This window comes from Rhinoderma darwinii, chromosome 5 (assembly GCF_050947455.1).
Source record: "Rhinoderma darwinii isolate aRhiDar2 chromosome 5, aRhiDar2.hap1, whole genome shotgun sequence".
NCBI classification, from domain to species: domain Eukaryota; kingdom Metazoa; phylum Chordata; class Amphibia; order Anura; family Rhinodermatidae; genus Rhinoderma; species Rhinoderma darwinii.
This window is the reverse complement of record NC_134691.1, coordinates 282647798-282667992: the sequence shown is the minus strand read 5'-3', so window position 1 is coordinate 282667992 and position 20195 is coordinate 282647798. Positions and strand designations below refer to the sequence as shown.

General features: G+C 40.8%; 1 protein-coding gene across 2 annotated transcripts in view; it reads left to right on the top strand.

Moving 5' to 3' along the window:
- Positions 1-2485: 2485 nt before the first annotated feature.
- The window catches only part of KAT2B (lysine acetyltransferase 2B), a 123330-nt gene continuing 105620 nt past the window's right edge, over positions 2486-20195 (top strand). Inside the window, exon 1 of one of the 2 annotated variants that reach the window (XM_075827213.1) lies at positions 2486-2976. In XM_075827213.1, coding sequence (XP_075683328.1) covers positions 2728-2976 — 249 coding nt within the window. In that variant the 5' untranslated portion in view covers positions 2486-2727. The remainder of the gene's footprint in view (positions 2977-20195) is intronic. The other variant, XM_075827212.1, reaches the window with a different exon arrangement.

Below are 20195 nucleotides of genomic sequence, written 5' to 3'. Positions count from 1 at the left end.
GTGATAGATTTTGGGGTATGTTTCTTCATTCCGATGGTCGCTTTACAAAGAAATCGGTCTTCAAAGTGATACTTTTATATAAAAAGTGTTTGTTTTTTTTATTTCACCTGCTATGCATTCAATTTAGCAAAAAACTGTGGGGACAAAATACTCACTACAGCCCTAGATAAATACCTTAAGGGGTCTAGTTTTCTAAATGGGGTCGTTTATGGGGAGTTTCTATCGTTCTGGTAGTTCAAAACCTCTCCAAATGTACAGTGGGGCCTAAAACATTTTCAAGCAAAAATGAGACCTGAATGCCTCCGGTTGCTCCCTTCCTTTCGGGACCTGCCGTGTGTCCAGGCAACGCATTAGGGTCACAATTTGGGCATTTTTGAAAACAGGAGAAACAGGGTGATAGATTTTGGGGTGCATTTCTTCATTCTCATGGTCGCTTTATAAATAAATCGGTCTTCAAAGTGATACTTTTATGAAAAAAGTGAAATTATATTTTTTTACGCCTGCTTTGCATGAATTCTTACAAAAAAACTGTGGGGTCAAAATACTTACAACACCCCTTAATAAATACCTTAAGAGGTGTAGTTTTCAAAATGGTGTCACTTGTGGGGGTTTCCACCATTCTGACACCTATGAGCCTCTGAAAACCTGGCTTGGTGCAGGAAAACAAAATGTACTTCAAAAGTTATAAAATCATTACTAAACTTGTAAGTCTTCTAAATTGCTCCCCAAAAAATTTTTTTTTTTCAAAAGTGCTGCCAAAATAGAGTAAAGCGATGGAAATATATATTTAATAAAAAAAATCGTACAGTATCTGTGTACATATGTGGCATATTGCAGTTAAAAATAGGGAAAAATTATAATTTTTACAACATTTCTTCAATTTTTCTATTTTTTCATTAATTTCCGCAAATCTTATCAGTCTACTTTTACCACTAAAATAAAGTACAACATGTGACGAAAAAACAATGTCAGAATTACTTGGATATTCAAAACTTTCGCAGAGTTATTCTCTGATAAAGTCAGACATACCAGATTTAACAAATCTGGCTTGGTCATTAAGGTCTTTTCAGGCCCGGTCATTAAGGGGTTAAGAAGGTGTTCCTATCATTTAATGTTATGGCATATTGCTAGTATATGCCATAACATTGTGATCGCTGGGGCTCCGGCCACCCACCTTGCAGAGAACTGCAACATAGCTCCATTCAAATAAATGTGGCTGTGTTCTCTGCGTCGCTGTGCAGGGAAAAAGTCAAGGAGCCCGTTTAGGGTATGTGCACACGACCTATTTTCAGACGTAATGGAGGCGTTTTACGCCTCGAATTATGTCTGAAAAGACGGCTCCAATACGTCGGCAAACATCTGCCCATTGCTTGCAATGGGTCTTACGATGTTCTGTGCAGACGAGGTGTAATTTTACGTGTCGCTGTCAAAATACGGCGCATAAAATTACACCCGCGTCAAAGTGCAGGACATTTCTTGGGACGTATTTGGAGCCGTTTTTCATTGACTCCAATGTAGAACAGCTCCAATTACGTCCGTAAAAAACGCCGGCGAAAAACGCGAGTACATGCAAAAACTTCTGAAATTCAGGAGCTGTTTTCCCCTGAAAACAGCTCCGTAATTTCAGACGTATTTGGCGTTGTCGTGTGCACATACCCTTATACTCCTTCAGACAAAGTGCAAACAAATTAGGGACCAGTAGACTGAAGCCCAGACCCCTTTAGAAACTGGACACTTAGGGAACCCACACGTCATGGATTTGAAGAATCTGCATGAGTTACGTGTGGATTTTTCTGCGAATTCACCACGGATTTCACCCCTTCTACATTGAAAATGATGAAATACGTGGTGAACATAGAAAACAGAATGAGCATGCTGCGGATTTTTAAAAGCGGCAGCATGCAAAGATTTCCGTGCAGAAAATGTACACGCCGCAGCATGCACAGTCTGTTGTGGAGAAGCAGCAGATTTTCACTGCGAATTTCAGCCTTTTCAATGCAAAGTCTGAAATCTACGGCAAGTCCGCTGCGAAATTCACCACTTCTAGATAAACCATAAAATATGCTAATTTTGTTGCAGAGGCGTATTTGCTTCGAATTTTCGGCCACAGCGGAAATTTTTTCCCACGTCTGGATACGACTTTAGGACTCATTGAGACTTTTAATCATGGTTTTGATTTTTTTTGCAGCAATTTTCGTAGTTACAATACTGGAAAAAACTGATGTAAATATATCCGGACTTTTTTCTGGAGACAAAGCCTGTCATGTGACCTATTGAATAACCGAGGGGTTTCTACTGGTGAGGGGTATACAGGGTAAACGAGTATCAAGGTTTGTGTTTGGCAGTTCTAGATGAAATGCGATTACAATAGCGCCCCCTAGTTTAGCATTATCGGAGCATCAGTAAAATTCTAGAAAATCAAGGGGCCTCTTAGTGACAGGTTCACTTCAAGAAGATACGACTGCCATGTTTGCAGAACGAGCTGAACCTGTGAACGATTATTACACATTGTACATGAGAGGTGGAGGAATGGAAGTGGACAGCAGCACTAAGGAGGGAGGACTGGGAAGAAGAAGGAGGAGAGAGAGGCAGGGGAGGCGGTGATGTGCTCCAGCTGCCTCCCTGCTGGGGGAACGGCTGCAGATATCGTCACCTCGCCCAGGGATCTGTGCACCAGAGGAGGGTAGGGGGCATTCTTCTCCCCGGGCAGGCTCCAGGGCTCCTGCAATGGCCGAGGCGGCTGCAGACGGAGGCTCGGTGGTGAGCAGTGTGGCACCCCAAGGTTCTCCGGCCGTGGTGGTAGCGGCAGCGGCGGCTACGGTTGCAGCCGGAGGAGCAGCCCGGGGGGGAGCGGAGAGTCCGACAGTGGGAGGTGCTGGAGCTGCACCGCTAAGAATCGCTGCCAAGAAGGGGCAGCACCGCTCAGCTCCCCGGGCCAAGAAACTGGAGAAACTCGGAGTGTACTCCGCCTGTAAGGTAACGTGTGAGGAGGAGTGTGTGACAGTGACAACAGTGTGAGGAGGAATGTGTGACAGTGACAACAGTGAGGAGGAGTGTGTGACAGTGACAACAGTGAGGAGGAGTGTGTGACAGTGACAACAGTGAGGAGGAGTGTGTGACAGTGACAACAGTGTGAGGAGGACTGTGTGACAGTGACAACAGTGTGAGGAGGACTGTGTGACAGTGACAACAGTGTGAGGAGGAGTGTGTGACAGTGACAACAGTGTGAGGAGGAGTGTGTGACAGTGACAACAGTGTGAGGAGGAGTGTGTGACAGTGACAACAGTGTGAGGACTGTGTGACAGTGACAACAGTGTGAGGAGGAGTGTGTGACAGTGACAACAGTGTGAGGAGGAGTGTGTGACAGTGACAACAGTGTGAGGAGTGTGTGACAGTGACAACAGTGTGAGGAGGAGCGTGTGACAGTGACAACAGTGTATGTTACAGTGTGACAACACAGCGTGAGGAGGTGTATGTTACAGTGTGACAACACAGCGTGAGGAGGAGTGTGTGACAGTGACAACAGTGTGAGGAGATGTATGTTACAGTGTGACAACACAGTGTGAGGAGGAGTGTGACAGTGACAACAGTGTGAGGAGGTGTATGTTACAGTGTGACAACACAGTGTGAGAAGTGTGTGACAATGGCAACAGTGTGAGTAGTGTGTGACAGTGTGACAAAACAGTGTGAGGAGGAGTCAGTAACAGTGTGAGAAGGAGTGTGTGACAATGACAACAGTGTGAGGAGGGTATGTTACAGTGTGACAACACAGAGTGAGGAAGAGTGTGTAACACGTGAAGAGTGTGTGACAATTACAACAGTGTGAGGAGGAGTATGTTACAGTGTGACAGCACAATGAGGAGGAGAGTGTGACAACACTGTGGTGGAGTATGTGACAGTGTGAGGAGTTTGTGACAATGACAACAGTGTGAGGATGAGTATGTTACAGCGTGACAACACAGCGTGAGGAGTGTGTGACAGTGTGAGGAGGTGTATGTTACAGTGTGACAACACTGTGAGCAGGAGTGTGTGACAGTGTGTGACAGTGTGAAAAAACAGTGTGAGGAGTGTGTGACAGTGACAACACATTGTGAGGAGTGTATGACAACACAGAGTACTCTCTGTAAGGTAATGTTTGAGGAGTGTGTAACAGTGACATCACAGTGTGAGGAGTGTGTAACAGCGACAAAACATTGTACTCCGCCTGTAACGCAACGTATGTGGAGTGTGCGACAGTGACAAAACAGTGTGAGAAGTATGCAACATTGACCACACAGTATAGGGGGGAGTGTGTGACACTGATGACACAGTGTACTCCATCGGTAAGGTAAAGTCTGAGGATCAGTGTGTGACAGTGACAACAATGTGAGGAGGAAAGTGTGTGTGGTGACAACACAGTGTACTCTGCCTGTAAGATAACATATGTGGAGTGTGTGACCGTGACAACAAAGTTTGAAGAGCAGTATAGGACAGTGACAACACAGTGTGAGAAATGTACAACAGTGACAATACAGTGTGGAGGAATGTGAAACAGTGACAACACAGTATGAGGGGGATTGTGTTACAGTGACAACACTGTACTTTGTTTGTAAGGTAATGTGAGGAGTGTGTGGCAGTAACAACAATGTGAGGAGTGTGTGACAGTGACAACATGGTTTACTCCACCTGTTAGGTGAGGAGTGTGTGACGGTGACAACTCAGTGTGAGAAGAAATGCTTGACAGAGACAACTCTGTGTGAGGAGTGTGTAACAGCAAAAATACATTGTACTGCGCCTGTAAGGTAATGTATGAGGAGTGTGTGACAGTGACAAAGTGTGAGGAGTAGTGTGAGACACTGACAACACAGTATGAGGGGGAGTGTGTGATCATGTGATCACAGTGTATTCCTCCTGCAAGGAAATGTGTGAGGAGGAGTATGTAACAGTAACAATAAAGTGTACTTCACCTGTAAGGTAAAGTTTGATGATGAGTGTGTGACAATGACAACAAAGTGTACTCTACCTGTAAGGTAACATATTAGGAGGAGTGTGTGATAGTGAAAACACAGTGCACGGGGCACTGACGGGTGACACAACATTATACCAGTGTAATATTAACACACAGGGCATTATTGATTGTTAACACATTATACCAACGTAATAATAATAACAACCACATACTGGGCACTGACTGCTGACACAACGTTATACCAGTGTAATAATAACCACATACTGGGCACTGACTGCTGACACAACATTATACCAGTGTAATAATAATCACATACTGGGCACTGACTGCTGACACAACATTATACCAGTGTAATAATAACCACATACTGGGCACTGACTGCTGACACAACATAATGCCAGTGTAATAATAATCACATACTGGGCACTGACTGCTGACACAACATAATACCAGTGTAATAATAACCACATACTGGGCACTGACTGCTGACACAACATTATACCAGTGTAATAATAACCACATACTGGGCACTGACTGCTGACACAACATTATACCAGTGTAATAATAACCACATACTGGGCACTGACTGCTGACACAACATTATACCAGTGTAATAATAATCACATACTGGTCACTGACTGCTGACACAACATTATACCAGTGTAATAATAACCACATACTGGGCACTGACTGCTGACACAACATAATACCAGTGTAATAATAATCACATACTGGGCACTGACTGCTGACACAACATTATACCAGTGTAATAATAACCACATACTGGGCACTGACTGCTGACACAACATTATACCAGTGTAATAATAACCACATACTGGGCACTGACTGCTGACACAACATAATACCAGTGTAATAATAACCACATACTGGGCACTGACTGCTGACACAATATAATACCAGTGTAATAATAACCACATACTGGGCACTGACTGCTGACACAACATAATACCAGTGTAATAATAATCACATACTGGTCACTGACTGCTGACACAACATTATACCAGTGTAATAATAACCACATACTGGGCACTGACTGCTGACACAACATAATACCAGTGTAATAATAATCACATACTGGGCACTGACTGCTGACACAACATTATACCAGTGTAATAATAACAACCACATACTGGGCACTGACTGCTGACACAACATAATACCAGTGTAATAATAATCACATACTGGGCACTGACTGCTGACACAACATTATACCAGTGTAATAATAACCACATACTGGGCACTGACTGCTGACACAACATTATACCAGTGTAATAATAACCACATACTGGTCACTGACTGCTGACACAACATTATACCAGTGTAATAATAACCACATACTGGGCACTGACTGCTGACACAACATAATACCAGTGTAATAATAACCACATACTGGGCACTGACTGCTGACACAACATTATACCAGTGTAATAATAATCACATACTGGGCACTGACTGCTGACACAACATAATACCAGTGTAATAATAACCACATACTGGGCACTGACTGCTGACACAACATTATACCAGTGTAATAATAATCACATACTGGGCACTGACTGCTGACACAATATAATGCCAGTGTAATAATAACCACATACTGGGCACTGACTGCTGACACAACATTATACCAGTGTAATAATAATCACATACTGGGCACTGACTGCTCACACAACATAATGCCAGTGTAACAATAATCACATACTGGGCACTGACTGCTGACACAACATAATGCCAGTGTAACAATAATCACATACTGGGCACTGACTGCTGACACAACATTATACCAGTGTAATAATAATCACATACTGGTCACTGACTGCTGACACAACATAATACCAGTATAATAATAATCACATACTGGGCACTGACCTCTGACACAACATTATACCAGTGTAATAATAACCACATACTGGGCACTGACTGCTGACACAACATTATACCAGTGTAATAATAACCACATACTGGGCACTGACTGCTGACACAACATTATACCAGTGTAATAATAACCACATACTGGGCACTGACTGCTGACACAACATTATACCAGTGTAATAATAACCACATACTGGTCACTGACTGCTGACACAACATAATGCCAGTGTAATAATAACCACATACTGGTCACTGACTGCTGACACAACATAATGCCAGTGTAATAATAATCACATACTGGTCACTGACTGCTGACACAACATAATGCCAGTGTAATAATAACCACATACTGGGCACTGACTGCTGACACAACATTATACCAGTGTAATAACAATCACATACTGGGCACTGACTGCTGACACAACATTATACCAGTGTAATAATAATCACATACTGGTCACTGACTGCTGACACAACATTATACCAGTGTAATAATAATCACATACTGGTCACTGACTGCTGACACAACATAATGCCAGTGTAATAATAACCACATACTGGGCACTGACTGCTGACACAACATAATGCCAGTGTAATAATAACCACATACTGGGCACTGACTGCTGACACAACATAATACCAGTGTAATAATAACCACATACTGGGCACTGACTGCTGACACAACATAATACCAGTGTAATAATAACCACATACTGGGCACTGACTGCTGACACAACATTATACCAGTGTAATAATAACCACATACTGGGCACTGACTGCTGACACAACATAATGCCAGTGTAATAATAACCACATACTGGGCACTGACTGCTGACACAACATTATACCAGTGTAATAATAACCACATACTGGGCACTGACTGCTCACACAACATAATGCCAGTGTAATAATAATCACATACTGGTCACTGACTGCTGACACAACATAATACCAGTGTAATAATAATCACATACTGGGCACTGACTGCTGACACAACATTATACCAGTGTAATAATAACCACATACTGGGCACTGACTGCTGACACAACATTATACCAGTGTAATAATAATCACATACTGGGCACTGACTGCTGACACAACATAATGCCAGTGTAATAATAATCACATACTGGGCACTGACTGCTCACACAACATAATGCCAGTATAATAATAACCACATACTGGGCACTGACTGCTGACACAACATTATACCAGTGTAATAATAACCACATACTGGGCACTGACTGCTGACACAACATAATGCCAGTGTAATAATAATCACATACTGGGCACTGACTGCTCACACAACATAATACCAGTGTAATAATAATCACATACTGGGCACTGACTGCTGACACAACATTATACCAGTGTAATAATAATCACATACTGGGCACTGACTACTGATACAACATAATTCCAGTGTAATAATAACCACATACTGGGCACTGACTGCTGACACAACATTATACCAGTGTAATAATAACCACATACTGGGCACTGACTGCTGACACAACATTATACCAGTGTAATAATAACCACATACTGGGCACTGACTGCTGACACAATATAATACCAGTATAATAATAACCACATACTGGGCACTGACTGCTGACACAACATAATACCAGTGTAATAATAATCACATACTGGGCACTGACTGCTGACACAACATAATGCCAGTGTAATAATAACCACATACTGGGCACTGACTGCTGACACAACATAATACCAGTGTAATAATAACCACATACTGGGCACTGACTGCTGACACAACATAATGCCAGTGTAATAATAACCACATACTGGTCACTGACTGCTGACACAACATTATACCAGTGTAATAATAACCACATACTGGGCACTGACTGCTGACACAATATAATACCAGTGTAATAATAACCACATACTGGGCACTGACTGCTGACACAACATTATACCAGTGTAATAATAACCACATACTGGGCACTGACTGCTGACACAACATAATACCAGTGTAATAATAACCACATACTGGGCACTGACTGCTGACACAACATAATACCAGTGTAATAATAATCACATACTGGTCACTGACTGCTGACACAACATTATACCAGTGTAATAATAATCACATACTGGTCACTGACTGCTGACACAACATAATGCCAGTGTAATAATAACCACATACTGGGCACTGACTGCTGACACAACATTATACCAGTGTAATAATAACCACATACTGGGCACTGACTGCTGACACAACATAATGCCAGTGTAATAATAATCACATACTGGTCACTGACTGCTGACACAACATAATGCCAGTGTAATAATAACCACATACTGGGCACTGACTGCTGACACAACATTATACCAGTGTAATAACAATCACATACTGGGCACTGACTGCTGACACAACATTATACCAGTGTAATAATAATCACATACTGGTCACTGACTGCTGACACAACATTATACCAGTGTAATAATAATCACATACTGGTCACTGACTGCTGACACAACATAATGCCAGTGTAATAATAACCACATACTGGGCACTGACTGCTGACACAACATAATGCCAGTGTAATAATAACCACATACTGGGCACTGACTGCTGACACAACATAATACCAGTGTAATAATAACCACATACTGGGCACTGACTGCTGACACAACATAATACCAGTGTAATAATAACCACATACTGGGCACTGACTGCTGACACAACATTATACCAGTGTAATAATAACCACATACTGGGCACTGACTGCTGACACAAGATTATACCAGTGTAATAATAATCACATACTGGTCACTGACTGCTGACACAACATAATGCCAGTGTAATAATAATCACATACTGGTCACTGACTGCTGACACAACATAATGCCAGTGTAATAATAATCACATACTGGTCACTGACTGCTGACACAACATAATGCCAGTGTAATAATAACCACATACTGGGCACTGACTGCTGACACAATATAATACCAGTGTAATAATAACCACATACTGGGCACTGACTGCTGACACAACATAATACCAGTGTAATAATAATCACATACTGGTCACTGACTGCTGACACAACATAATACCAGTGTAATAATAATCACATACTGGTCACTGACTGCTGACACAACATTATACCAGTGTAATAATAACCACATACTGGTCACTGACTGCTGACACAACATTATACCAGTGTAATAATAACCACATACTGGGCACTGACTGCTGGCACAACATAATACCAGTGTAATAATAACCACATACTGGGCACTGACTGCTGACACAACATTATACCAGTGTAATAATAATCACATACTGGGCACTGACTGCTGACACAACATTATACCAGTGTAATAATAATCACATACTGACTGCTGACACAACATTATACCAGTGTAATAATAATCACATACTGGGCACTGACTGCTGACACAACATAATACCAGTGTAATAATAACCACATACTGGTCACTGACTGCTGACACAACATAATACCAGTGTAATAATAACCACATACTGGGCACTGACTGCTGACACAACATTATGCCAGTGTAATAATAATCACATACTGGGCACTGACTGCTGACACAACATAATGCCAGTGTAATAATAACCACATACTGGGCACTGACTGCTGACACAACATAATGCCAGTGTAATAATAACCACATACTGGGCACTGACTGCTGACACAACATAATACCAGTGTAATAATAACCACATACTGGGCACTGACTGCTGACACAACATTATACCAGTGTAATAATAACCACATACTGGGCACTGACTGCTGACACAACATAATGCCAGTGTAATAATAATCACATACTGGTCACTGACTGCTGACACAACATTATGCCAGTGTAATAATAATCACATACTGGGCACTGACTGCTGACACAACATAATGCCAGTGTAATAATAACCACATACTGGGCACTGACCTCTGACACAACATTATACCAGTGTAATAATAATCACATACTGGGCACTGACCTCTGACACAACATAATGCCAGTGTAATAATAACCACATACTGGGCACTGACTGCTTACACAACATAATACCAGTGTAATAATAACCACATACTGGGCACTGACTGCTGACACAATATAATGCCAGTGTAATAATAACCACATACTGGGCACTGACTGCTGACACAACATTATACCAGTGTAATAATAACCACATACTGGGCACTGACTGCTGACACAACATTATACCAGTGTAATAATAATCACATACTGGGCACTGACCTCTGACACAACATTATACCAGTGTAATAATAATCACATACTGGTCACTGACTGCTGACACAACATTATACCAGTGTAATAATAATCACATACTGGTCACTGACTGCTGACACAACATTATACCAGTGTAATAATAATCACATACTGGTCACTGACTGCTGACACAACATAATACCAGTGTAACAATAATCACATACTGGGCACTGACTGCTGACACAACATTATACCAGTGTAATAATAATCACATACTGGTCACTGACTGCTGACACAACATAATACCAGTGTAACAATAATCACATACTGGTCACTGACTGCTGACACAACATTATACCAGTGTAATAATAATCACATACTGGTCACTGACTGCTGACACAACATAATACCAGTGTAATAATAACCACATACTGGGCACTGACTGCTGACACAACATTATACCAGTGTAATAATAACCACATACTGGGCACTGACTGCTGACACAACATTATACCAGTGTAATAATAATCACATACTGGGCACTGACCTCTGACACAACATTATACCAGTGTAATAATAATCACATACTGGTCACTGACTGCTGACACAACATTATACCAGTGTAATAATAATCACATACTGGTCACTGACTGCTGACACAACATAATACCAGTGTAATAATAACCACATACTGGGCACTGACTGCTGACACAACATTATACCAGTGTAATAATAACCACATACTGGGCACTGACTGCTGACACAACATAATACCAGTGTAACAATAATCACATACTGGGCACTGACTGCTGACACAACATAATGCCAGTGTAATAATAATCACATACTGGGCACTGACTGCTGACACAACATAATGCCAGTGTAATAATAATCACATACTGGGCACTGACTGCTGACACAACATTATACCAGTGTAATAATAATCACATACTGGTCACTGACTGCTGACACAACATTATACCAGTGTAATAATAATCACATACTGGGCACTGACTGCTGACACAACATAATACCAGTGTAATAATAACCACATACTGGTCACTGACTGCTGACACAACATAATACCAGTGTAATAATAATCACATACTGGTCACTGACTGCTGACACAACATAATACCAGTGTAATAATAATCACATACTGGTCACTGACTGCTGACACAACATTATACCAGTGTAATAATAATCACATACTGGGCACTGACTGCTGACACAACATAATACCAGTGTAATAATAACCACATACTGGTCACTGACTGCTGACACAACATTATACCAGTGTAATAATAATCACATACTGGGCACTGACTGCTGGCACAACATAATACCAGTGTAATAATAACCACATACTGGGCACTAACTGCTGACACAACATTATACCAGTGTAATAATAACCACATACTGGGCACTGACTGCTGACACAACATAATGCCAGTGTAATAATAACCACATACTGGGCACTGACTGCTGACACAACATTATACCAGTGTAATAATAATCACATACTAGGCACTGACTGCTGACACAACATAATACCAGTGTAATAATAACAACCACATACTGGTCACTGACTGCTGACACAACATTATACCAGTGTAATAATAACCACATACTGGGCACTGACTGCTGACACAACATTATGCCAGTGTAATAATAATCACATACTGGGCACTGACTGCTGACACAACATAATGCCAGTGTAATAATAACCACATACTGGGCACTGACTGCTGACACAACATAATGCCAGTGTAATAATAACCACATACTGGGCACTGACTGCTGACACAACATAATACCAGTGTAATAATAACCACATACTGGGCACTGACTGCTGACACAACATTATACCAGTGTAATAATAACCACATACTGGGCACTGACTGCTGACACAACATAATGCCAGTGTAATAATAATCACATACTGGTCACTGACTGCTGACACAACATTATGCCAGTGTAATAATAATCACATACTGGGCACTGACTGCTGACACAACATAACGCCAGTGTAATAATAACCACATACTGGGCACTGACTGCTGACACAACATTATACCAGTGTAATAATAATCACATACTGGGCACTGACCTCTGACACAACATAATGCCAGTGTAATAATAACCACATACTGGGCACTGACTGCTGACACAACATAATACCAGTGTAATAATAACCACATACTGGGCACTGACTGCTGACACAATATAATGCCAGTGTAATAATAACCACATACTGGGCACTGACTGCTGACACAACATTATACCAGTGTAATAATAATCACATACTGGGCACTGACTGCTGACACAACATTATACCAGTGTAATAATAACCACATACTGGGCACTGACTGCTGACACAACATTATACCAGTGTAATAATAATCACATACTGGGCACTGACCTCTGACACAACATTATACCAGTGTAATAATAATCACATACTGGTCACTGACTGCTGACACAACATTATACCAGTGTAATAATAATCACATACTGGTCACTGACTGCTGACACAACATAATACCAGTGTAACAATAATCACATACTGGGCACTGACTGCTGACACAACATAATGCCAGTGTAATAATAATCACATACTGGGCACTGACTGCTGACACAACATTATACCAGTGTAATAATAATCACATACTGGTCACTGACTGCTGACACAACATTATACCAGTGTAATAATAACCACATACTGGGCACTGACTGCTGACACAACATAATACCAGTGTAATAATAATCACATACTGGGCACTGACTGCTGACACAACATTATACCAGTGTAATAATAATCACATACTGGTCACTGACTGCTGACACAACATAATGCCAGTGTAATAATAATCACATACTGGGCACTGACTGCTGACACAACATTATACCAGTGTAATAATAATCACATACTGGTCACTGACTGCTGACACAACATTATACCAGTGTAATAATAACCACATACTGGTCACTGACTGCTGACACAACATAATGCCAGTGTAATAATAATCACATACTGGGCACTGACTGCTGACACAACATTATACCAGTGTAATAATAATCACATACTGGTCACTGACTGCTGACACAACATTATACCAGTGTAATAATAACCACATACTGGGCACTGACTGCTGACACAACATAATACCAGTGTAATAATAACCACATACTGGGCACTGACTGCTGACACAACATATTATACCAGTGTAATAATAATCACATACTGGGCACTGACTGCTGACACAACATTATACCAGTGTAATAATAACCACATACTGGGCACTAACTGCTGACACAACATAATACCAGTATAATAATAACCACATACTGGGCACTGACTGCTGACACAACATAATACCAGTGTAATAATAACCACATACTGGTCACTGACTGCTGACACAACATTATACCAGTGTAATAATAACCACATACTGGGCACTGACTGCTGACACAACATAATACCAGTGTAATAATAACCACATACTGGGCACTGACTGCTGACACAACATTATACCAGTGTAATAATAATCACATACTGGGCACTGACTGCTGACACAACATTATACCAGTGTAATAATAATCACATACTGACTGCTGACACAACATTATACCAGTGTAATAATAATCACATACTGGGCACTGACTGCTGACACAACATAATACCAGTGTAATAATAACCACATACTGGGCACTGACTGCTGACACAACATAATACCAGTGTAATAATAACCACATACTGGTCACTGACTGCTGACACAACATAATACCAGTGTAATAATAATCACATACTGGTCACTGACTGCTGACACAACATAATACCAGTGTAATAATAATCACATACTGGTCACTGACTGCTGACACAACATTATACCAGTGTAATAATAATCACATACTGACTGCTGACACAACATAATACCAGTGTAATAATAACCACATACTGGTCACTGACTGCTGACACAACATAATGCCAGTGTAATAATAACCACATACTGGGCACTGACTGCTGACACAACATAATACCAGTGTAATAATAACCACATACTGGGCACTGACTGCTGACACAACATTATACCAGTGTAATAATAACCACATACTGGTCACTGACTGCTGACACAACATTATACCAGTGTAATAATAACCACATACTGGGCACTGACTGCTGGCACAACATAATACCAGTGTAATAATAACCACATACTGGGCACTGACTGCTGACACAACATTATACCAGTGTAATAATAATCACATACTGGGCACTGACTGCTGACACAACATTATACCAGTGTAATAATAATCACATACTGGTCACTGACTGCTGACACAACATAATACCAGTGTAATAATAATCACATACTGGTCACTGACTGCTGACACAACATAATACCAGTGTAATAATAATCACATACTGGTCACTGACTGCTGACACAACATTATACCAGTGTAATAATAATCACATACTGGGCACTGACTGCTGACACAACATAATACCAGTGTAATAATAACCACATACTGGTCACTGACTGCTGACACAACATTATACCAGTGTAATAATAATCACATACTGGGCACTGACTGCTGGCACAACATAATACCAGTGTAATAATAACCACATACTGGGCACTAACTGCTGACACAACATTATACCAGTGTAATAATAACCACATACTGGGCACTGACTGCTGACACAACATTATACCAGTGTAATAATAATCACATACTGGGCACTGACTGCTGACACAACATTATACCAGTGTAATAATAATCACATACTGGGCACTGACTGCTGACACAACATAATGCCAGTGTAATAATAACCACATACTGGGCACTGACTGCTGACACAACATTATACCAGTGTAATAATAATCACATACTAGGCACTGACTGCTGACACAACATAATACCAGTGTAATAATAACCACATACTGGTCACTGACTGCTGACACAACATTATACCAGTGTAATAATAATCACATACTAGGCACTGACTGCTGGCACAACATAATACCAGTGTAATAATAACCACATACTGGGCACTGACTGCTGACACAACATAATACCAGTGTAATAACAACCACATACTGGGCACTGACTGCTGACACAACATAATACCAGTGTAATAATAACCACATACTGGGCACTGACTGCTGACACAACATAATACCAGTGTAATAACAACCACATACTGGGCACTGACTGCTGACACAACATAATGCCAGTGTAATAATAACCACATACTGGGCACTGACTGCTGACACAACATAATACCAGTGTAATAATAACCACATACTGGGCACTGACTGCTGACACAACATAATACCAGTGTAATAACAACCACATACTGGGCACTGACTGCTGACACAACATAATGCCAGTGTAATAATAACCACATACTGGGCACTGACTGCTGACACAACATAATACCAGTGTAATAACAACCACATACTGGGCACTGACTGCTGACACAACATAATGCCAGTGTAATAATAACCACATACTGGGCACTGACTGCTGACACAACATAATACCAGTGTAATAACAACCACATACTGGGCACTGACTGCTGACACAACATAATGCCAGTGTAATAATAACCACATACTGGGCACTGACTGCTGACACAACATTATACCAGTGTAATAATAATCACATACTGGGCACTGACTGCTGGCACAACATTATACCAGTGTAATAATAACCACATACTGGGCACTGACTGCTGACACAACATAATACCAGTGTAATAATAATCACATACTGGTCACTGACTGCTGACACAACATTATACCAGTGTAATAATAACCACATACTGGGCACTGACTGCTGACACAACATTATACCAGTGTAATAATAACCACATACTGGGCACTGACTGCTGACACAAGATTATACCAGTGTAATAATAACCACATACTGGGCACTGACTGCTGACACAACATTATACCAGTGTAATAATAACCACATACTGGGCACTGACTGCTGACACAACATTATACCAGTGTAATAATAATCACATACTGGTCACTGACTGCTGACACAACATTATACCAGTGTAATAATAATCACATATTGGGCACTGACTGCTGACACAACATATTATACCAGTGTAATAATAATCACATACTGGTCACTGACTGCTGACACAACATTATACCAGTGTAATAATAACCACATACTGGGCACTGACTGCTGACACAACATAATACCAGTGTAATAATAATCACATACTGGTCACTGACTGCTGACACAACATTATACCAGTGTAATAATAACCACATACTGGGCACTGACTGCTGACACAACATTATACCAGTGTAATAATAACCACATACTGGGCACTGACTGCTGACACAACATTATACCAGTGTAATAATAACCACATACTGGTCACTGACTGCTGACTCAACATTATACCAGTGTAATAATAACCACATACTGGGCACTGACTGCTGACACAACATAATACCAGTGTAATAATAACCACATACTGGGCACTGACTGCTGACACAACATAATGCCAGTGTAATAATAACCACATACTGGGCACTGACTGCTGACACAACATAATACCAGTGTAATAATAACCACATACTGGGCACTGACTGCTGACACAACATTATACCAGTGTAATAATAACCACATACTGGGCACTGACTGCTGACACAACATTATGCCAGTGTAATAATAATCACATACTGGGCACTGACTGCTGACACAACATAATGCCAGTGTAATAATAACCACATACTGGGCACTGACCTCTGACACAACATTATACCAGTGTAATAATAATCACATACTGGGCACTGACCTCTGACACAACATAATGCCAGTGTAATAATAACCACATACTGGGCACTGACTGCTGACACAACATAATACCAGTGTAATAATAACCACATACTGGGCACTGACTGCTGACACAATATAATGCCAGTGTAATAATAACCACATACTGGGCACTGACTGCTGACACAACATTATACCAGTGTAATAATAATCACATACTGGGCACTGACTGCTGACACAACATTATACCAGTGTAATAATAACCACATACTGGGCACTGACTGCTGACACAACATTATACCAGTGTAATAATAATCACATACTGGGCACTGACCTCTGACACAACATTATACCAGTGTAATAATAATCACATACTGGTCACTGACTGCTGACACAACATTATACCAGTGTAATAATAATCACATACTGGGCACTGACCTCTGACACAACATTATACCAGTGTAATAATAATCACATACTGGTCACTGACTGCTGACACAACATTATACCAGTGTAATAATAATCACATACTGGGCACTGACTGCTGACACAACATAATGCCAGTGTAATAATAATCACATACTGGGCACTGACTGCTGACACAACATTATACCAGTGTAATAATAATCACATACTGGGCACTGACCTCTGACACAACATAATGCCAGTGTAATAATAACCACATACTGGTCACTGACTGCTGACACAACATAATACCAGTGTAATAATAACCACATACTGGTCACTGACTGCTGACACAACATAATACCAGTGTAATAATAATCACATACTGGTCACTGACTGCTGACACAACATTATACCAGTGTAATAATAATCACATACTGGGCACTGACTGCTGACACAACATAATGCCAGTGTAATAATAATCACATACTGGTCACTGACTGCTGACACAACATTATACCAGTGTAATAATAACCACATACTGGTCACTGACTGCTGACACAACATTATACCAGTGTAATAATAACCACATACTGGGCACTGACTGCTGACACAACATAATACCAGTGTAATAATAACCACATACTGGGCACTGACTGCTGACACAACATAATGCTAGTGTAATAATAACCACATACTGGGCACTGACTGCTGACACAACATAATGCTAGTGTAATAATAACCACATACTGGGCACTGACTGCTGACACAACATAATGCCAGTGTAATAATAACCACATACTGGGCACTGACTGCTGACACAACATTATACCAGTGTAATAATAACCACATACTGGGCACTGACTGCTGACACAACATTATACCAGTGTAATAATAACCACATACTGGGCACTGACTGCTGACACAACATAATGCCAGTGTAATAATAACCACATACTGGGCACTGACTGCTGACACAACATAATGCCAGTGTAATAATAACCACATACTGGGCACTGACTGCTGACACAACATTATACCAGTGTAATAATAACCACATACTGGTCACTGACTGCTGACACAACATAATGCCAGTGTAATAATAACCACATACTGGGCACTGACTGCTGACACAACATTATACCAGTGTAATAATAACCACATACTGGGCACTGACTGCTGACACAACATAATACCAGTGTAATAATAATCACATACTGGTCACTGACTGCTGACACAACATTATACCAGTGTAATAATAACCACATACTGGACACTGACTGCTGACACAACATTATACCAGTGTAATAATAACCACATACTGGGCACTGACTGCTGACACAACATTATACCAGTGTAATAATAACCACATACTGGGCACTGACTGCTGACACAACATTATACCAGTGTAATAATAATCACATACTGGTCACTGACTGCTGACACAACATTATACCAGTGTAATAATAATCACATACTGGGCACTGACTGCTGACACAACATATTATACCAGTGTAATAATAATCACATACTGGTCACTGACTGCTGACACAACATTATACCAGTGTAATAATAACCACATACTGGGCACTGACTGCTGACACAACATAATACCAGTGTAATAATAATCACATACTGGTCACTGACTGCTGACACAACATTATACCAGTGTAATAATAACCACATACTGGGCACTGACTGCTGACACAACATTATACCAGTGTAATAATAACCACATACTGGGCACTGACTGCTGACACAACATAATACCAGTGTAATAATAACCACATACTGGGCACTGACTGCTGACACAACATAATACCAGTGTAATAATAATCACATACTGGGCACTGACTGCTGACACAACATTATACCAGTGTAATAATAACCACATACTGGGCACTGACTGCTG